Source organism: Apis cerana, linkage group LG7 (genome assembly GCF_029169275.1).
Source record: "Apis cerana isolate GH-2021 linkage group LG7, AcerK_1.0, whole genome shotgun sequence".
In the NCBI taxonomy this organism is placed as follows: Eukaryota; Metazoa; Arthropoda; class Insecta; order Hymenoptera; family Apidae; genus Apis; species Apis cerana.
In genome coordinates, this window is record NC_083858.1 from 12,224,397 (window position 1) to 12,247,460 (window position 23,064).

The 23,064-nt window shown below is 34.2% G+C and overlaps 1 protein-coding gene across 13 annotated transcripts in view; it reads right to left on the minus strand.

The window, feature by feature from the left end:
• Positions 1-23,064, minus strand: part of LOC107999277 (protein couch potato) — a 159,538-nt gene that overhangs the window by 85,143 nt on the left and 51,331 nt on the right. For 11 of the 13 annotated variants that reach the window (XR_009830591.1, XM_062077302.1, XM_062077301.1 and 8 more), the window contains exon 2: positions 6,857-6,934. Coding sequence is in view for 12 of the 13 variants with exons in the window: in XM_062077302.1 (XP_061933286.1) it covers positions 6,857-6,934 (78 nt within the window). In the remaining variant the exon portion in view is untranslated. Of the gene's footprint in view, positions 1-6,856; positions 6,935-11,241; positions 11,263-15,179; positions 15,199-23,064 lie in introns of those variants that run through there. The other 2 variants (XM_062077305.1, XM_062077304.1) reach the window with 2 other exon arrangements.

Below are 23,064 nucleotides of genomic sequence, written 5' to 3' on the forward strand. Positions count from 1 at the left end.
TTATATTACGAGAAAAAGAGAATAGAATTTTCCCAAATTCAGAATTCCCAGTTCAAAAATAGAGAAATTAATTTTATAAACAAGGGGCACGATTAGAATGATTAAATTTATTCTATTCGCTTTTTATCCTCGACTAAATTTATTTTCTTTCATTATCATCGTGCCAAATAAACGTCGCTCATTTCTTTTAATTTCCATTATCGATCCACGCCCGTGAATTAATTAATTCGAGTTAACACGCTACTGATTTAATTAGTTAATTTAATCGAATATATCGTGCGATGGAATCAAATATCCCATTCTCCTTTTTTTTTTCCCCCCCTCTTTTATCGTTCATTTATCTTATCTGTCGATGCGATCTGGAATTAGAAAGTGTACGAATTCCTATCCAACGTTTAATTCGGATGGATGTGTAAGTTGAAAAACCATGGTTTATTAATTATCCGGCGAATATTGCTTCCCACGCGTCGTTTCTTCCGCAACTGCGTTCAATATTGATCGAAGAACGTTCGTTAGAACGAGATAAATCTATCCAGATAATTAATTTCGAAACAAACTTTTTTCCTTTTTATCCTTTTATCTTGATATTCGTTATTTTCCAATTTTCCAAACGATCAAACATCCGGATTAAACCGCTCGATCGACCGCTTTTCGTTTCAAATCCCTCGTCTCGGGAATGCATTGAATAAAACCGATCGAAACAGACCGTCGTCGTATTTCCATTTTCACTCCTCCTCATCTCCCTATTGCTTGTCGTTGTCGATCTTGCTGAAACATCGATCATTGCGAAACGTTCAAATAATTTGCCCGATTCACATCGAAACGATCCAATATTAATCCGAACGGACGAATTATTGTGTTTCTTTTAATCTCTTATTTGTCAGAATACTAAAATAAGGGAAATAAGGAATGATTCTATGCTCTTATTTCTTTCGAACAACGGTGAATGAAATATATTTCTCGAATCAAAAATTAACGAATGAACAACTCCATCCTCTTGTTTCTTTCGTTCGTCGAAATGAATATTTGGGATCGTAAAATAATTACATTTCTTTTAATCTCTTACCAGAATACCAGAATAAGGCAAATAAGGAATGACCATCCTCTTATTTCTTTCGAACCACGGTGAACAAAAATATATTTCTCGAATCAAACCAGAATAAAGGAAATATTAACGAATAAATAACTCTATTTTCTTGTTTCTTTCGTTCATCGAAATGAATATTTGGGATCCTAAAATAATTCGAATAATTCTTCTACCAATCATCGATACGATTCGCGAATTATTATTATATTATATTAATTATTACATTTCTTTTAATCTCTTACCAGAATATTAAAATAAGGAATGATTCTATCCTCTTATTTCTTTCGAACAATGGTGAATGAAAATATATTTCTTGAATCAAAAATTAACGAATAAATAACTCTCTTCTCTTGTTTGACGTTCGAATAATTTCTCCACCAATCACATCATTGATACGAGCCAATATTAATCCGTGAATTATCGTATTTCTTTTAATCTCTTACTTGTCAGAATACTAAAATAAGGAATAATTCCATCCTCTTATTTCTTTCGAACAATGGTGAATGAAAATATATTTCTCGAATCAAAAATTAACGAATAAATAACTCTCTTCTCTTGTTTGACGTTCGAATAATTTCTCCACCAATCACATCATCGACACGAGCCAATATTAATCCGTGAATTATCGTATTTCTTTTAATCTCTTACTTGTCAGAATACTAAAATAAGGAATGATTCTATCCTCTTATTTCTTTCGAACAATGATGAATGAAAATATATTTCTCGAATCAAAAATTAACGAATAAATAATTCTATTTTCTTGTTTCTTTCGTTCGTCGAAATGAATATTTGAGATCGTAAAACGTTCGAGTAATTCCTCCAATCATCGAAACGATCCAATCTGCGAATTATTATATTTCTTTTAATCTCCAGAATACCAGAATAAGGAATGAATATTCGAAATGGTTCGAATAATTCCTCCACCAATTACATCATCGACACGATTCAATATTAATCCGTGAATTATTATATTTCTTTTAATTTGCTAGAATATTAAAATAAGGGAAATAAGGGATGAATATTCGTAAAACGTTCAAATAATTCGAATCGAAACGATCCAATATTAATCCAATATTAATCAAAGCGTTGTATTTCTTTCAATACTTCTTAATCCACGCTCTCTCTCGCCTTATTATCCAAACCATTGACCAGGGAAATAAGGAATGACTCCAAAATGAATGATCGTAAAATTATTATATTTGTTTTAATCTCCAAAATACCAGAATAAAAGAAATAAGAAATGACTTCATCCTCTTATTCCTTTCGAACCACAGCGAACAAAAATATATTTCTCGAATCAAACCAGAACAAAGGAAATATTAATAACTTCATCCTCTTGTTTCTTTTGTTCGAAATGAATATTTGGGGTCGTAAGACGTTCGAATAATTCCTCCACCAATCATCGATACGATCCAATTATTGTATTTCTTTTAATCTCTTACTTGCCAGAATACCAGAATAAGGGAAATAAGGAATGAACATTCGAAATCGTAAAGCAAATTCAAATAATCCCTCCACCAATCGCATCATCGATACCAGCCAATCCTCGAATTATTATATTTCTTTTAATCTACCAATCCTTACCAATTTCTTTTAATCTCCAGAATTCCTTTCCAACAAAAATACGTCTCTCGAGTGAAACAGTTGGAATTAACGAATAAATAACTCCACCCTCTTGTTTCTTTCGTTGGTCGAAATGAAAATATTTGTCGAATATAAAATTTCTGCTCGATCGATTGGACGGAGGCAAAGGACCGAAATCACGGTGAAGATCGAAGTGGACGACCCCCGATTGTGTCCGGACGAGGGTGAATTCTCTCTGTCTGTCTGTCCATCTGTCCAGAGGGGGGATGATAACGGTGTTGTCACCGGCAGACGAGAATATCCTGGTGGACGTGACAATTTTAACGATAAAACGGAGAGAGGGATTGCCTCCGACTCCGAGATTTCGAAATGTACCATGGAGGAAGAGTTCTGCGATCGTTGTGTCGAGTTTTGAAGGGGAGAAGGGGAGGGTGTAAGAAGGTAAACGCAGGCTTTTTTCCATCGGATATCGACACCTTTCCTTTCTTTTTTTTTCAGTAACAAAGGAATATGGAAGAAGCGAAAGTTGAGAGGATGATATGACGGGTCTACTTTCGATTCTTTTTGTAAATTATTCTTCGTTTGAATTTTGGATTTCTTAAAAAAAAAAAAAAAATAAGAACGCTTTCTTATTTTATTGTAGAAGATTTGGAGGAGATTGGCATCGAGTTATTTCGATCCATGTGAATTTTTGTTAATAAAAGTATCATAGAAGGGCTAATTTTTGAAATTATTCTTCGTCCACTTGTTTTGAAGGACTTCGGATTTCTTCCCAATTTAAAATCTCTTCATTTCATTATTATTATTTAAGAAAAATTTAGAAAAGATTAGAATTCTTTTTCGATTCGTGTGGATTTTCATTAAAAAAGGATTGTAATTTTTTATATTATTCACGCTTTGATTTTATCATGGGGTTAAGTTTTCAAGAAGATCGGTATCGTGTTATTTCGATAATAAAATTATATCATAAATTTTGAAAATGATCCGTGCTTTAAATTTAACATGCTGTTCATTTTATTACTTAAGAATATTATTTAATTAAGAATAAACTTTTTTAAAAGTCTGCCTCGATTACCTGTCAATCCAATTATTAAAATTCTAATTTAAATTTTCAAGTCTGATCGTTGATTTACTCTTAAACGCTTATGCCTACGATTAACGAGTTAATCCTATTATTTCACGATACATGTAATTTTATTGGTCGAGAGATAAATTGCCCTCGATTAAAAATCAATTTGTATCGCATAATTAATTTTATCCCATCGATAAAGATAATGCAACCATTTTTTCCTCTCTCTCTCTCTCTCTCTCTCTCTCTCTCTCTCTCTCTCTCTCGCGACAATTAATCTCCTCGAATGAAATTTAATAAATTCACAAATCGTTTCTACATCGTCCGGATAATTAATCTTTCAATTAAATTTCAAACAATATTATATAACAACGATATTTTCAAAACGAAATTAATCACAGGAATAAATAAATAAATAAATAAATAAAAACTAAATTGCATCGATAGTTCGAATCCAGTATCCATCCGATGTTTAGCCAATATTTATCAACGTAGCAGAGACAGAGGGAGGGGGAGGATTCGATTAAAATGTTGTTTCCAGTTGTCATGGCGGTCTTTAATTTCCCGTCCAATTGTACACGATATCGCCCTCCCGAATGGATTAAGGCTGATTTATATCGACGATGAATACAGTTTCGCCAAGTATATATCGTTCGATTCTCCTAGGAGGGGCAAAACAGGTGGAATAGTTTCATTCATGATTCGAGGCATCGACGATTAACCATCGAAATTTTAAAGAGAGAAATTAATTAATCGTCATCGAATCGCGATAAAAATAATGGAAATCGAGTCGAAATATCGATGAACTCGTGGATAAAAATCTGGTAGTACAAATAGTATAATAAAGTCAGCTCGATAATTATTATTCGTTATATACATTAATGGCTAACATTCGTTCGTTCGAACGAAGGAAAAATATTTATATTTGATAAGAGATGGAAATAAGTTGAAATGAAATAAAGTTGAACGAACGTGAAACTTTGGACGAACGATTTACAATAATAATAATAAATAAATAAATGAAAGGATACGTATGTCTGATCACGTCTAAATCTGCTTATTCGTCCTGACTGGCCATGCTAACCTGTACTACTTATTCTTTTTTCACCTTATCAATGATTTATACCACTTATCCTACTAGTAGTATAAATCAACCGCTCAGTGAAAAAAGTAGTGCGACTCGATGACTGTAGAGTCGAGAAAAATCGCAGAAATTCGATAAGAAAAAAAAGTAGTATTGATATCAATCTTCGAAAATTGTTTATCGGAGGAAGAAATAAAAATCTAGTTCCATATTCCAATTGCTATTTGCGAAATTATTATCCCCTGAAAACTCACGACTCAATTGCATTGCAATATATTTAGACCCCTAAGAAACTTCTGTACACGTTGAAATACGAGTCGATGCGTTGCAAGGATTGGGCCTTAAAATCTAGGGGATTTTAGGTCCTTTGAACACGTTGAAATATGATGCCAGTCGTTTGAGTACACGTTGCAACGATTGGGCCTTAAAATCTAGCGATGGATTTAAGTCAATTGCAAACGTTGGAATATCATCATATCAGAATCGATGCTTGCATTGCAATATATTTTGATGGTATATTTCTAGACTCCTTCGAAACTTCTGTACACGTCGAAATACGAGTCGATGCGTTGCAACGATTGGGCCTTAAAATCTAGCGATGGGTTTAAGTCGACAACTTGTACAACTCGTTGGAATATTACTATATCAAAGTTGAACTATTAAATCCATTGCATGCTTCGAAATAATATTTTAATGCGAGCTTTTAAAAAGTCAAAGGTTATTTAAGTGAAAGGTTCGCGTAACTCTGGATCTATTATTAGTTATTAATTTAAACCCATCGTTTGAATCGATGCTTGCATTGCAATATATTTTGATGGATTTTAGACCCCTTCGAAACTTCTGTACACGTCGAAATACGAGTCGATGCGTTGCAACGATTGGGCCTTAAAATCTAGCGATGGGTTTAAGTCGACAACTTGTACAACTCGTTGGAATATCACTATATCAAAGTTGAGCTATTAAATCTATTGCATGCTTCGAAATAATATTTTAATGCAAGCTTTTAAAAAGTCAAAGGTTATTTAAGTGAAAGGTTCGCGTAACTCTGGATCTATTATTAGTTATTAATTTAAACCCATCGTTTGAATCGATGCTTGCATTGCAATATATTTTGATAGATTTTAGACCTCTTCGAAATTTCTGTACACGTTGAAATACGAGTCGATGCGTTGCAAATTGGGCCTTAAAATCTAGCGATGGGTTTAAGTTGACAACTGGTACAACTCGTTGGAATATCACTATATCAAAGTTGAGCTATTAAATCTATTGCATGCTTCGAAATAATATTTTAATGCAAGCTTTTAAAAAGTCAAAGGTTATTTAAGTGAAAGATTCGCGTAACTTTGAATCTATCTTTTAGTTATTAAATCCAACGCGTTGCAAGCACTGCAAATTGATATTATTTCGACGAAAATAATATCGAATGAAAAGTCAGATCGAGATTCGAAGAAAAAGAAAAAAAAAAATAACGAGGAAATTTAATTCGCAACATTCTGATCGCAAGGTTATAAAATTTAATAATACAGATTCCTTTTTCTTCATCCAAAATTACTTTTACTTTTAGGTCGTTTAAAATTATCGATTAGCTTAAGGATCAGAAAGATGCTAGAGATTATTTTTGAGAAAAATTCAATTCCATTCAATTTCAATTCTTAACAAATTTATCCATCGAGTTCAATTTTCATTCAAACTTTCAGTATTAAAATTTTTCGTAGAAAAATTAGAAATTTTCTAACCCTGTATATTTTTTTTACATTTCAGACAAAACCTACGAAATTTAATTCCCACTTAAACGAAACGTTACAGCAAACAGCAAACACTGTAAAAAACAACTTTCGGTATTAAAATTTTCGTAGAAAAATTAAAAAGAAACTTTGTATCAAAAATCTAAAAAATTAAAGAGAAATTTTATTTTTTTTCTCGAAGAAAACCTATCAAAATTAATTTCCACTTAAAGAAACGATATTAAAAATCTGTATGAAAAATTAAAAATCTCCTTTAAGGGACGAAATGATAAGAAGAAGAGACTCACCTCGTATGCTCTGAAGAGCAGATAGAGCTCCCTCGGCTTGGCGTCCATCGGCAAGCCGCTCACGAACAAGGTGCGCACCTGGAACAAGAGAAAGAAGGGGAACGATAATCGAGTTAATCAAGTCGATCATCCGGAGAGAAGAGGAAGAAGGGGTTTCGAGGTTTCGAGGCAAGAAGAAGAAGAAGAAGAAGAAGAAACGGTCTACTCTCTCGTTTGATTAATTGCCGAATTTAATGGGAGACGGTAATACATTTCCTCTTCGAATTCTCCTCTCTTACGTTTCACGGATTACGTTGCTAATTCTAATCTCGGATAATAGTTGATTCGATTAATCGAGAAATCGATGGAATTTTCAATTTTCCAGATTTTTCATTTCGTTTTATTCCCGGTTATAGATTTATAATTAAAGGTATCTAGATGTTGAGCCAATAAGTTATTGATTTTAAATAAAGGGAAAATTATAATTAATATTTTTTTTTGCAATTGCTCGAATAAATAACAGATTCCAAATATCGTAATTGATATAAATAATTTAGGAAAAGTTGAGCTTCAAATCGTTAAAATAAAGGAGAAATTATTAAATTTGGAATATTTTTTACGATTGCTTGAACAAAATACGGATTCATAATTAATATAAATAATTTACAAAAAAAATCAATATCGAATCGATCACTGGCAATTAAAACGAATATCATTTTATTTTGCACTGTTTGTCTTAGATTTAAAATTAATAAATTATATCTAGATATTAATTATCATCGTCACACACATTTTTCAAATAAAAATCATAATTTATATAATAAAAATACGTAATTCGTAATTGATATAAATACCAAAACTTGAGTACCGAATACTCACTAATTTTCGAATAAAGAAAAAATTATAATTTCGAATATTTTTCACAATTACTTTCGAATAAAATTCGTAATTAATATAAATAATTCACAAAAAGTTCCATTAGTAACATTTATACAAAAATTCAATCAATACAAATAATTTAGAAAAAGTTCAGCATCGAATCATTATTAATAATCGTTAAAATAAAGAAGAAATTATTAAATTTGGAATATTTTTTACGATTGCTCGAACAAAATACGGATTCATAATCGATATAAATAATTTACAAAAAAACAAATATCATTTTACTTTGCACTCGTGCTCGTTTTAGATTTAAAATTAATAAATTATATCTAGATATTAATTATCATCATCGCACACATTTTTCAAATAAAAATCGTAATTTCGAATAAAATACCTAATTAAATACGTAATTCGTAATTGATACAAATAATCTACAAAAAGTTCAATCAATACAAATACAATTTAGAAAAAGTTGAGCATCGAATCGACGATCTAGGCGGATAATTCCAATCCCCCTCGTATATTAATTATGTAGGTTTTGTCGCCGTATGGGCCGTAATCGGTTGTGGATTATGCCGGTTAAATTAAGCTCGCGTGATTAGCACACGCGCGCGCGATGAAGCTTTAAGCGAGTGCGAGCAAGGTGATAGATGGGATGGTCGCCACCGACCCGGAGTTATTTTCGCCCGGAGTGACGGACATTTTCGTACTGCCGCGTGTTTTTCCTCCCCCTCCCTTATTTATTTCGGTAACAGACGCTTTGAGTCGCTTCGAGAGACCCCCTCCCTCCCCCGCGAGATCGATCGTACCCCCTCCGATTATTTCGATATTTCCATTATTAATCGACGATTAAATTATTAATCTTTCAAACGTCTGCCAAATACTTTTTACAAATCTTCGTTAAATGGGATGGAAGCAGGTCTCATCGAGTTGAGAGATTTTAAATTTAACGAGGAGAGGATTTGGTATTTTTTCAAAAGAATTTCGATCAAATTTCCACAAATAATACGTATATATATGTATGTAATAATTGATACAACAAGAATCTACAATGTGCCTTCCATTACCGCATTGCAATCTGTCTGACGGAGGAAAATATTGATTCTAATAACACGCGACTAACATCTAGTAATAACCATGTAAACGACGCGAACAGTTACGCTGCGGGAAGGGTGAAAAACGAGATTTACGATATCCGGAGACCAGACAACCTATTTATGCGTCCGGAGGAAACTGTTACGGCCGATTATTCATACTTGAAAACTCGCGTTACAATGAAAATTGTAACGAGTATTTCTCGGCTTTAATTTTCCAAAAGCGAAAAAAGCGAAATTTTAACATTAAGACGTTAAAGCGGCGGGAAAATATTCCTTTCGTCGCTGTTTATATGAATTAATATTAATTTATTAATCGTGATACATCGATATTCGATTTGCAGGAGGAAATAACGTAGCGAAAAAAGAAAAAAAGGAAAAGGAAAATGTCGATTAATTCGGTTTTTTAATCCTTCAATTTTCTTTATGCAAAGTTGGGATCGGAGTCGTCAGTGTGAATATTCATGGAATAATGCAAACGTGGAAATACGTTGGTCGTATTTTCCCTTCAAATTCTATTCTTGACCCAGTTTCAACCCCGAGAAACGCATTGTATGACCGCCGTACGGAAGTAAGCAAAATGGAGACAGTAAATTACATACTGATTTGGCGGCACGCCAGTTGGGAAAACCTGTCCCGCGCTCATACTTCCGACAGCCTTTCTTTCGCCGTCACAAAAGGGGATTCGCTGTTCCGTTCGTTTGTTTCGCGATCGTTTTTCACGTATCGTTTCGATTATCCGTGTAAATTATTCAGCTGGATGGGAGAGGAAAAAAAGAAAGGATGATTAAACGATTTAAATGATTGTTTCTCGACCTAACCTAAACGAGGTATAAATTAAACCGGAGAAAGTATGGTGAGATGTAAAGATATCGTTCCTCTCTAATGTTATTTTTCTCCGAATTAAAATCGAATATCGAGGAAGATTTCTCGCTCTATAACATTCTCCAATATACTTTTTAGAAACGCTCGAATTGCGATAAAATACCTCTTTCGGTATCACTTTCTTCCTGAAATATTCTTCGATTCTTCGATACTCGAAAATATTACGTGGCCACCTGTTTTTTAAACATAACCTATCTCGCCAAGCATACTTTTCCTCGAATTAAAATCGATAAACCTAACTTAGTTCACTTCGTATTAAAAAATATTTAAATTATTAAAATATTTAAGTAATATTTGTTCGTTTAATTAAAATTATAACCTCGATATGTTTGGTATTAAAATTATTTCCAATTATTATTATTCATCGAACGATAAATTATCGAAGCAACTTCGATTGTTAAATTTCCCCCATCACTGTCCACGATCCACGTATCAGCTATCTCTTTTTTAAATTAATCAAACATAAACTATCTTACCGAGCGTGCTACTTTTCCTCGAATTAAAATCAAATACTGCAAACTTAATCTAACCTAACCTAATTTATTTCACATCACCCACGATCAGAGTTGGACATTAACCCGTTGAAAAAGTTAGAATTCTCGAATAAAGTTACTTTAAGTAATTATTTATTAAAATGCTCGTATATCTGTAACTATTATAGTTGATTTCATGTAATCTCGACAGTTTGGCGTATAATTATTTCCAATTATTATTATTCGAACGATAAATTATCAAAGCTACTTCAATTATTAAATTTCCCCCATCACTGTCCACGATCCACATAAACGTAAGCCTTTTTTCAAATTAATTAAACATAAACTATCTTACCGAGCGTATTTTTCTCTGAATTAGAATCAAACCTAACCTAATCTCTTTTACATCAACCACGATCAAAGATTAACTTGCTGAAAAAATTAAAAATAAATTAGTTGAAATTATTAAATAATGAATATTATTAAATATTTATTCCTATTATAATTGATCCGCTTTTCGTGTAACTTATTTATTCCGCATTACAATTATTTCCAATTATTATTATTATTATTATTATTCATCGAAGCAACTTCGATTATTAAATTTCCTCCGTCATTGTTTACGATCCACGTACCCTTTTCAAATATAAAATCAAACATAACCTAATATTTTCCCTCGAATTAAATATTAACTTAGTCTATTTCACGATCAGAATTTGATTAACCCGTCGAAAAAGTTTAATTTAGTTGAAAATAAAATTTACTTTAAATAATTACACTTCAATAATATTTACTCGTATTATAATTGATCCGCTTTTCGTGTAACTTATTTATTCCGCATTACAATTATTTCCAATTATTATTATTATTCATCGAACGAGAAATTGTCGAAGCAACTTCGATTATTAAATTTTCCCAATCATTGTTTACGATCCACGTACCTCTTTTTCAAATATAAAATCAAACATAACCTAATATTTTCCCTCGAATTGAATATTAACTTAGTCTATTTCACGATCAGAATTTGATCAACCCGTCGAAAAAGTTTAATTTAGTTAAAAATAAAACTTACTTTAAATAATTACACGTCAATAATATTTACTCGTATTATAATTGATCCGCTTTTCGTGTAACCTCGTTCATTCCACATTACAATTATTTCCAATTATTATTATTATTATTATTCATCGACAAATTATCGAAGCAACTTCGATTATTAAATTTCCCCATCACTATCCATGATCCACGTAAACACATCAGCTACCTCTTTTCTAAATTCAGTGTCAAACATAACCTACTCTATTTTTCCTCGAATTAAATATTCCAAACTTAACCTAATCTAATTTAATCTAACCTAATTTAGTCTGTTTCACATCATCCACGATCAGAATTTGATTAACCCGTCGAAAAAGTTTAACTTAGTTGAAAATAAAACTTACTTTAAATAATCACACGTCAATAACATTTACTCGTATCACAACTGATCCGCTTTTCGTGTAACCTCATTCATTACAATTATTTCCAATTATTATTATTATCATTATTATTATTATTCATCGACAAATTATCAAAGCAACTTGTTATTAATTATTAAATTTCCCCATCACGATGTCCACGATCCACGATGCAAACGTAATCGGTGGAGAGCGAAGAGGGGATAACCTCGCGCGTAAGGTGGCGCTGCGAGAGGTGGAAGGAGTTCGGACGGAAGTCGCCGGCTCGAGTGGAAACGCAACGGTTATATACAACAGGCTGTCCCGTGAGAACGACAGCCGGATCGATCTCGGCCGCATCGATCTACATCTTCTCACGTATTGTCTTCTCCTCGCCGTGGAGGAGAAGAGATTTCCCACAGGAGCGAGGTGGGGAGGTGGAGCGCGGCGAAACAATGGTGCGAACAGGTGGATAAGGGAAACACGTAGGCGAAACAATGCGACCAGCCGCTTTCACTGCTCTTAATGCGTACACTCGTAATACCACCCCGCCAATACACGCACGAAACGAAACGAAACGATTGTTGCAGCGACAGATTCGATTAATGGTCCAAGTAACTAACGTATATATGTACATATACGTTACATACACGGACAGATCTCGTCGCGTTTCTTAATTTATGAAAGTGAAAATTTTTTTATTCTTCTGGTAGAAGTGGAAGCGTAACGTCGTAACTCTTCTCAAGCGTGTTTTTCTCGTTCGCGTTATCGGGGATAAAGTTGATTTATATTGCAATATTATATATCGAGATCGCAGGAGGAGAGGTTAATTGCGATAGACAAGGAATAAATTGTTGCGTATTGAGATTTTAATTAATTAATTTTTCCACGTGTTGCCGACATTCGTCGATGCAACTGTTTTGTTGATTAATTTGAGAAAATAATATTAAATTATACCGCATAAATTATATATATATGTGTGTTTAATACGTTTCTTGTTCTGTACTCGAGATTCAGGATAAAAGATGGTGGAAAATTTCTTTATTATCTCTTCTAGGTAACACAGATTTTGAAATAATTTCCATTGATTCACGTATAATAATCCTGTAATTCGTATTTCGCAACGTATAGAATTCAATTTGCTCGCAGAAGAAGAAAATTATGCTTGATGAATCTTTATTTAAATCCTCTCTGAGAACTCGTAATAATCCTAGGATAAGAAATATGCGTAAACAAAACGCGTCTCGCCATGTTTCTCGCGCAAATCGAGTTTCGAACGCGAGCTTAAAAATTTACCACCGATGTTTCCTAGTATTCCAATTGAATCGCGCGCGAGCATCGAATAATTCATTAAAACTCTCTCTCTCTCTCTCTCAGAAACTCGATGGAATCAAACGAATTTTCAACGAAGCATTTCCCTATCACAGGTTGCACAATTTGAAAGCGAATCGAAAAATTTACAAGAATACTACTCGCGATGGCATACTTTTATCATTAAAAACTTTAATTCGCATAACGAGTGATCGATCGAGAGGACGATCCCTCTAATTGCAACTAAAATTCCTCCGATTCTTTTCGAGCGCTTTTCTTCGCGGAAGAAAGGAGAAGGAAGGAGGAAGGAAGGAAGAAAAGGGAGATAGAGGATTTAAAACGGGGAGAGGGAAACGTTCTTAGCGACGTGCTCACTTCGGCATGTGCCGGAAGAAGGAGGCTTAAAACTCCCTCGTGTAACGCGATGACGTTGATATTCACGCGAGCCCCTATTCAATTTAACCTTGCACCTGCGAGCACCTGATGCTTCGCAGCCTCCGAGTTTTCCGAGATCGACCGCCAACCATTCTCTGCCTGAACGTCGATTTCGAGACGCGTTGTTTGGGAAGAAAAGAGAAAGGAACGAAGGAGGGAAAAGAGGGATAAGGATCGAAGGGAGTGTAAGTTGTGAATCGAAGGTATATTGATTTTGGGATCAAATTGAGGGGGATGGAAGGAAGGAATGATTATATAATTTGCTGTTGGAGGAATTGAATCGATGCGAAAATTGAAGAAATAATTATCGAGTTGAAAGTATTGGATTTTGAGGAATTGAAGAAAATGGAGGAGTAGTTATGAATATTGAAAGCGTTGGATTTTGTAACGATTGAAATCGAATTGAAATCAAGGAAATATTAGCTGAAAGATTAATTATGAATTAGAAAAAGAAGGGTAGAAAGAATTGAATTTCGTTTAGAATCGTAGAATTTCAGATGATTGAAAACACTTTGATTGAAATTGAAAGTTGACAAATTGGATGAACAATTACAAGAATTGGAAATATCAAAGAAAATAATTAAATAGAGACTTGAAAATGAAAATTGAAAATTTATTTCGACTTAATCGAAATATATACGATCGAGATTAATTTGCATTGGGCATGGATCTGAATTTACGACAGAAGTGAAACGGAGTGAAAGTTGTCAGCCTGTTTTACCAATTGGCCGCGTTTGGTTAAAAAAAAACCAATTCATTTGTACCAACTGAGTCCACCGATAAATGGATGATGCTACGCAAAAAAAAGAAAAAACACCTGCCACCATCTAAACCCGTAACACCTGCTATATATAATTCCTATACACACTCATCGCTCTATTCGTACAAAGATCTAAACTTCTAAGAAACTTCTTTCTCCTTGCTTTCTTTTTTTTTTCTTTCGCCGAAAATTATCAAATTATCCTCCTTAATTACAAAATCCTTTGACTCGGATTCAATGATCCTCAAACGAACGTCAACCTCAGAGAAAGTTGAAAGACGCGTCATATCATTCACTTAATCTTTATCTTAATAATATATAATTTCACTGAAACATTATCCCGAACGATAAAACTAGCCATTGTAATTCTTCTCTGAGAGAGAGAAAGAGAGAGAGAAAGAGAGAACGGATATAAAAATGCTCGAAAATCGCACAAACAGTTAAGTATTCGAGGATAATCCAGGATTATATTTGGCGAAGCGAGCAACGCCAAAAAAAAAGGAAGGGATTTCCCCTATTTTTGTTCGCATCGCGTTATTCCTTCGTTAATCCTTTCTCGGTATTAATTACCGGCCGGCTCGTCGGGGGAAACGACGATTCGTCGACCATTACTTCCGCCCTCGTTTTTTTTCCTTTTTTTTTTTGCGAAATATTAAAAAGAAAAAAAAAAGAGAAATTCTCTTGTTCCTCGTCGGAAACGACAAAAACCGACCCCGAATCCCCGTTGAAAATAACAAAGCCTTTTGTCACCGCAAGATCGCAATCGCGTCCTTAATTATTAATCGAATTATAATCACGGGTCACGGTTCGTGCTCATCCATCGAATTCTTTCGACATTTTCGCGCTAAAAGATAAAAATTTTCGATTTTTCGAAATCAATATTACACATTACATCCATATTATTTTTTATAGAGAGACGATTTTTAGGTTAAAAATTTAACATCGCAAGCGCAACGCTCGAAACAATATTTCAATAAAAACTGTTATCTCGTAGCATAAAATGAAAAATTGCTATGATAATTTTATTATTACTTTATCGCATTATTAAACTATTCACTATCAAAAACTTACGTTATATCAGCATATATTATGCACGCGCAATTACTAAAAAAGGTTAGGTTGTTGCACAAACGTCAAGATACATATTAAAATTAAAACTAATAAGCACAAATAAACGATGAACGTTTTATTTTAATACAATATCTTATTCTCAATCTTCCCAACCTTGCCCAACTCGAATCTAAGAATCGATTGGACGAAAAGGAAAAGGAAGAAGATTAAAAGAGCAAGTTTTTTCCCGTCGAATATAACTGCTCGGATCGAGCTTAAACGCGGATGGACGGAGGAAGGAAAATTTCGCGAATAAGACGATCGCCCGGCTCGAGTAACAACAGCCTGGCCGAGGGGAGGGGAGCACACGTGGTGTGTGCCACGCCACGGCGTAATGGAGCGGCGGGTTGCTCAACTTGTAACGATCTGGCTGCATCAAATTGCCGCAACGGAGCAACGCCAATTAATAAAGTTAAGAAACGCCAGCGGCGTGCGTGTGCACGGATCGCGGCGACGCGACACGGACGAAGGGAGGGGAGGATAATTATCTGCTTATCTCCCCTCCCCTCTCCTCCTTTCGCATCTTGGTAATTAATTTCCGGAAAAGCTCGTTACGTGCGCGCCGTTTCACGCGTCTTTTTCTGTCGTTTGAGGGAAATCGTTCGGGTGGAAATTTAGCAACAATTCGAGAAAAAATTAAAATACTTAGCATGGTATCGACGTATGAGGATAAGAATCTAGGATTATAATTAAGGAATGGAAAGGAAATTTAATTTAGAGAAGAAGAAAGGCCGAAAATTTTCATCTTATCCTCTCCTCCAACGTTTAATTGGAGAATTTACGTTTCGCGAGTGATAAGCAATATCCAGTAACGAACACAAGGAGGAGATAATGACGTTCTTTCGAACGGTATTACAGTTGGTGGAATGTCCCTCAGCTTGTCCGGGGGAAGGAAATGCAATTTGCGCTGAACAATCGATCACGCCCGATTGGATCCACCTCGAGAATGGCTATTTCGTCGATAGCATTATTTCCTCCTCTTCGAATCGAGACGCGTATTCCACACTTGAATGCCTTTATGTAATCCCGATCGTGATTTTATTTTATTTTATCTCACTTTCTTCTTCTCGAGAGAGAGAGAAAAAAAGAAACAACCGAAATTCCCTGTTCACGGAGATCAGGTTTGAAAATTCATATCCGACGAGAAGGATAAAAAAAATAGAAAAGAAGAAGAATACTCTCGTATATAAAAATACGGAGGGGAGTATTTTTCGTTTCCTCTTTCGCTTCGAGAATCGTTCCAGGCTCAAAATTTTCGTCGAACGAAAAAATAAAATTGTGAAACGAATAATCAAAGTTGATAGAAAGTTGTAGGACGCAATTTCAATTACGAGGGATTGAGGCGAAGAAAAATCGAAGAGAGATGGCGGAATCGAAGCGAAATAATAATGGAAACGAGGGAGAAGGAAGAGGGGGGAGAGTAGTTTTCGGGGAATAATAATGGATGATCACGCACGATCGACTCCGCTCCCAGTTCCTGCCCGATCACGATGCCCGACATATTCTTCATTGTGCCGCCATTTCCGGCTCCAGCGCCACCCAGATTAACCACCGCGATCAAACTTGTTAACCTCTTCGTGATATTTGGGGAAGAAGAAACAAAATTGGCGCTTCGATGTATTGTTAAAAAAATTAATTTCTTTAAAAAATTTCATTCTAAATACAGACTTTTTCTAAACCTTTTTGTCCACGAATAACGAGTGTTATCGAACAATTAAATTCTACCGGTTCGATGTTCTTCATCTTCCTCGAAAGTATTATTGGAACGATTTCCATTCATTTACGATCTTTGAAATAACGTTTATAATCGATTCGGACAACAAAATAAATTATGGAATTAATCCGTAATTTTTCCCAAATACATCGAGTCAAATCAATGAATAAAGTCTTTAGATAAATATTTTTTGTTTTAACTTTATACACGTAAAATGAAAAAGAAAGAATCTTAGAGAGAGGATTCCTCTAGCGAAATTCAATGCGGGCTATCTCTAACAAAGTTTACCACCAACTCTTTGTGTATTAGTTTCCCAGAGACGAACTCCGCTCATTTCACGATGAAATCCAAAAGTTCGCCACGGCTACCGAGGAATTAGATAAAATCACGCTCCGTTGAACGAAGTTGGAAAATTGTATATTCATATTTGCTTGCAAAAATTCTTGCGAAAATAATTTCTCCGCGAAAATATTTTTCTCCCGCGATCTCGAGTATCCTTCGAATATCGACCGCAGCACCTCTGGCGGAGAATCGAGGAATCTCTTGTTTCAACGATTGGAAAGTTTCGTTGAAAATAATTTCCACGTTGTTATTACATCGCGTGTATTTTTCCAGAATCGCTCGCGTGATCTGTGATTATTATAATTCCAGAGATTTCTCCAGTTGAGAATCGAATAATTTCTCCGCGTATCCTTGGCCATTTAAACGTTTCTAAAAGAGTTTCGAGGAGGAGAATCGAACAACTTCCATCTCGATAAAAATGTTGGTAAAAATAATATCTCTGTTTCCTATTAACAAGGCAACACAGGAATCGAAGAATATTCGTTACTCGATCGTAAGGATCCCTGGTGGACGATCGAGCAATTACTTACTTCGCAAAGTATTTTATCCATCGATAAATCGAGAAGAAAAAGAATAACGCGCAATAATGACATCCCACCTTTTCTCTCGCTCCTTCCTTTTTTTCTTCCTTTCTTCTTTCTCCAAACTCCCGCTTTTCCGGAAGTTACACCAGTCGTTAGCGTTTCTTCCATCCTTCCACGCACCAACCTCCAAATGCGCTTCCTTTCACGCGCGTTATCTCGCTCGGCGAGTTCCATCGACGATGAATATCCATGCCACTCGTTATCCAAGGAACGAATAATTTTTCAGAAAGTTATTTATTTATTTATTTTTTTCTTTCCTTGAAACGCGCCACTTTCGAACACCTTTCTTTCTCTCTCTCTCTCTCATTTATTATTTCTTCTCCTCCTTTTCTTTTCTTCGCCTTCTTTTTTCTCTCTCTCTTTCTCGTTGTCCAACCATATTTTCCCTTTCTCTGTTTAATAGAGGAGTCTGCGGAGGCAGAGTTTTAAAAAAATGAGGGGATGATAGCACGCATCAAAAAGTTGAGCTTCTTTTTTTTTGCAGTTTAATTCTGTTAAACCGCGGGAATTTTTATGCCCCCTTACGATCTTTTTCTCTTCTTCCCCTCGTTGAATATCGTTACGTGAAATCTCGTTGTTGAAACACGGGAAACAGAGTTTAAAACAGATGTGGCAAGAAAAAAACTATACGTATTTTTTATCGAGATTGTTGCACATTGGACAAGCGATGTGGAAACGGTGGATGGTTTTGCGAGAAAAATTAAGGAAAGATACTTCTCACCCAGCTCAATCAAATCGTGATAAATTGAATTTTTCTTTTTTTTTTTCATTAAAGTTGAATTGGTTGGGAATCTTGGATGATCGATGATATTTTTGGGACACTCTCCATCCGTCCACGTATATTTTTCCTAATTTTGCGGCACAACGATTTTAAAGTTTGCTCAGCTGCGAAAGATTGCAAATGTTGGTTAAGAATATAATCCGTATAATTCCACTTGCTTGTTTTCTGAAAACTTGATAAAATAATGATACATCAGATTTTATTCAATTCGATCACGGGATTATTTCATAAGTTTAAAATTAACCTGTAAAATGTTCATCCCCGTTGTTAGAGGAATAACAGGTCGCAAAAATTGATAAATCGAACAATGTAACCCGATCTGGGATCGAATATACGAGTGAGAAACGAATATCGATGTTTTAATTTTATTTTATTTTATTTTATTTTTAAGGGAATTGTGAAATTCCTCCAATTAAAACGAAACCGAACACCACGGTGTACATAATTAAACAGCGTTAAACGAGTTTTTAACTAATTATTATTATGCAGTTTCGTTCCCAACACGTTTAAAACGTTTACACTCTCCGCCAAATGTTAATCAACTTCTTCAACCACTGCAATTATCCTTGCTCAACTTTAATCGATTTCAAAAAAGTGATTTCAAAAAAATAAATAAAATCTGATGGTTAAAATAGAGATTAAAAAAGAGCAAATTAGATTCAGATGAAGAAATTGCTGCTTAAAATCTCACGAGACAATCCTGGATAAAAAGAAATATTAGTTACCAGTGATGAAAATTTAATAGTCGAAGTTATCGATAATTGTTCGAAACATGATAAAAATTGGAAATAATTGCAGCGCCAAACAGCTGAGCTTACACGAAAAAGCAGATCAACCATAATACGAATAAATATTACTTAAATATTTTAATAAGTTAATTACTTGAAGTAACTTTATTCGAAATTTTTAACCAAGTTCAACTTTTTCAATAAGTTAACGTCCAACTCTGACCGCGGGTGAAATATGAAATAGTTAGGTTAGGTTTACAATATTCAATTTGAGGAAAAGTAGCGGTTTGATTTTTTAATTTTTTATTAAATAATTGTAATTGACCAATTTTATTATTAAGTAATTACTTAACTTTATCTTTATCTAGTTACTTTTTCAACGAGTTAATACCCAATTAAATTAGGTTAGGTTTGCAGTATTTAATTCGAGGAAAAGTAACAGGTCGTGTTTGAAAAAGCAATGGTTTTTACAAAGCGATGATAATAAACTTACTTGCATAAATTATTTATTTATCGTTCGAAACATAACAACAACTAGAAATGAAGATTAAAAAGCGAATCGGGTGCAATAAATATAATTCGAAGCATTCGAGCGAAGTAACTTTATCTTCATCTAGTTACTTTTTCAACATCGGGTCAATGGCCAACTCCGTTCGCGAAACAATTTCATAGACGGTTAAAAATAGATAGGTGGAAAAATATCGGTTTATGGAGTAGGTTTAAGATCGCAGAGAGATGCTCGACGCGATAACAGGAAGGATCATTAGCAGTTATCCTAGGGAAACATTGGCGCTCGTCCAAGAGACACAAGGCTCGTTACTGCGAGCGTTAGGGGGAGGGGCATGTTTCCGCTTGGACCAATGGCACGCAACAATACGCCATAGGTGTAGGATAACAGGGATCTCGAGTCTCTGAGATCCGATAAATATCAATAGAAGATAATTCGACCCGATAACGATATATTCTCGGGTTAAAATGCGAAATGTCTCGAATCTCGTGGATATCGTCGATGGAGAAGAAATGTAAACGTCTTAGATTCCTTTTTTTCTTTTCGTGCACAAAAAACAGAAAATTTTCTTCGCGAATAGATTTGATCTCACTTCGAAATTTCTGTTCAATCTCTCTCGATATCCGCACCTGCGCGAGAATCGGAGAAATGTAAATACTCTTGGATGGTTCTGTACAAGGAACGAAAATTGGAAAATTAAAATTTTCTTTATTTACTTTTTATTAAAATTGATCTTACTTCTAATTTCTGTTCGATCTCTCTCGATGTGGCAAGAGAGAATCGATAAAATATCAAGAATTACAGTAAGCATAACACAATATCTTTTATACGATCTTCTCGAATATCCATTCGATTCCTGAATTTTCGTGTCAACACCTCATCGAGATCTATAATAGATATATATATATATATAAGCTCGAAGTTTGATTGGAACTGAGAAAGTAGAGAGTAAGAGGTTTGGGAATACAGAGAAATACAGAAAGTTTTTAAAAATAGGAGTGGAATATCGAGTATCGAAATCTCGAGGGTGCACATCTCGAGTCGATTCACTTTGGAGAACCTTGACCCCTTGGCCCCGGAGAATGGTAGAATAGAATAGAAGTTGGAATTTGGGTCAGCCTATCGTGTGCCTAGAGACCCACCAACTTATCCAACAAACTCGACACGGAGATTTCGCACAGACTTTTAACATCCCCGATTTCTTCCAATATCATTCCTCCTAGGAATAGGGGGCCCCTTGAATTAAATCGAAAATCGAGTTTTGCCAAATTTACGAAAGATTGTACGTGGAGGGATCAGCGGTCTTTCGAAGAAACGAAATTTCGTGTTTCGAATTGAAATCGATATCTAACTTCGATCAATTATTTATCTCAAAGTTCTAATAATTTTGAAACGATCCATGTTCTTCTACAAATTGGCGCAGACACGTTTTCAAAAGGAGAAAATTCTATTTTTCAATGATTCGTCTCAAGATACGATTAATTGTTGATGGTTCGATTCCAATGAGATCGAATTCTAACCCAATTTTTCTACAAATTGGTGCAGACACGTTTTCGAGATATTATTATTAACAGGAACGAATTCGTTTACGAGATATTCGACGGGGAGAAAATTTTATGCATCGTAAAAAAAAAGAAAGATTGGGGGGGGAAAGATAGATTCGATGAAGGAAAAAAAGAAAGAGATCTTGTGAAAAGGGGTTGGAAAAGTTCTCGAAACAGTTGTCGTAAAATCTATATTCTGCTGCCTCGAAACCACGGTTTCCTCGAATGTCGAGGGGAGGAAAGTTTTCGAACACTCGTGGAGACGACTCGTTTTCCGATGAAAGAAATTAATAAAACTCAAGCAGCCAAGCTTTGAAAACGTATTTCTTTCCGTGGAAATATTGGCTTTCCATCGGTTGAGAATACAATTCTTTTTTCCCTTTTCTTTTTGTCACTGTTTCTTCTTCGATCGAGGACGAGACAGACAGTTTTAATAAAACGAACACGTAAATAAAAACGATTTTCATATTCGTGGAAAATTCGAATTACACGAACAAACATTCTAACACGATCTTTAAACAAGTAAAGAAATTTTTTAACATATTATCTTTTAATTTTAATGCGAAATTGGAACTCTCGATATTTTTATTTTGTAATTATTTTGTTCTTAATTCGTTTCTCTGAATTCAATCGTTCAAGCTGAAGAAGTTTATTTCACTTCACTCTAAATACAAAAATTAATAAGTCTAATGTATATAATTTCTATTAATTTTAATTTAGGGACGAATTGTTGTTGCAGCAAGGTAAATCAAGGATACATTTCTCCTCGAAAGACGAAATAGAAGAAGAAAAATTGAAGAAATTGAATATCTGAATTCGATCGAAGCTGAGAAATTTATTTCACTTCACTCTAAATACAAAAATTAATAAGTCTAACGTATAATTTCTATTAATTTTAATTTAGAGACGAATTGTTGTTGCAGCAAGGTAAATCAAGGATACGTTTCTCCTCGAAAAACGAAATAGAAGAAGAAAAATTGAAGAAATTGAATATCTGAATTCGATCGAAGCTGAGAAGTTTATTTCACATCACTCTAAATACAAAAATTAATAAATCTAACGTATATAATTTCGATTAATTTCAGTTTTACTTCACGTTGGGACCGTAATATCAACGAATCGTTGTTTGTGGAGAAATAAATCAAAGCCATGTCGAGAAAGTAGAAGAAGAAAAATTGAAGAATTTCAACAACGACAATAAGCGAAGAATTTGGAATAACGTTCATAAAGATAAACATCCCTGTAGCTGTATACTTGGCGCAATTTTTAACTTGCGACTCGAGTTGAATCGATATATCGTGTAAACAACAATTGGATCATCGAGTGGATAAAAATAACGATAAAACGGTATCAAAGAGAAATAACAAATTTAAAACGGAAATAAAATATAGAGTATATAATAAAAGAAATAATAATCGATATCCTCCACTGTTCAAAAATTGAATCAAAAAAGATACTCAATTTTAAATTAAAAAAAAAGAGAATTGCTACTTCAACATAACTTTACAACAATCACATTAAGTCAATTAAACAAATTAATATATTAAAATCTCGTACTTGCAAAGCACCCTTTAAATTTTTAATATCCGAATATCTTTCTAATCTGAAAAATGAATCGAATAATTCGTAAAAAAAAAAAAAAAGA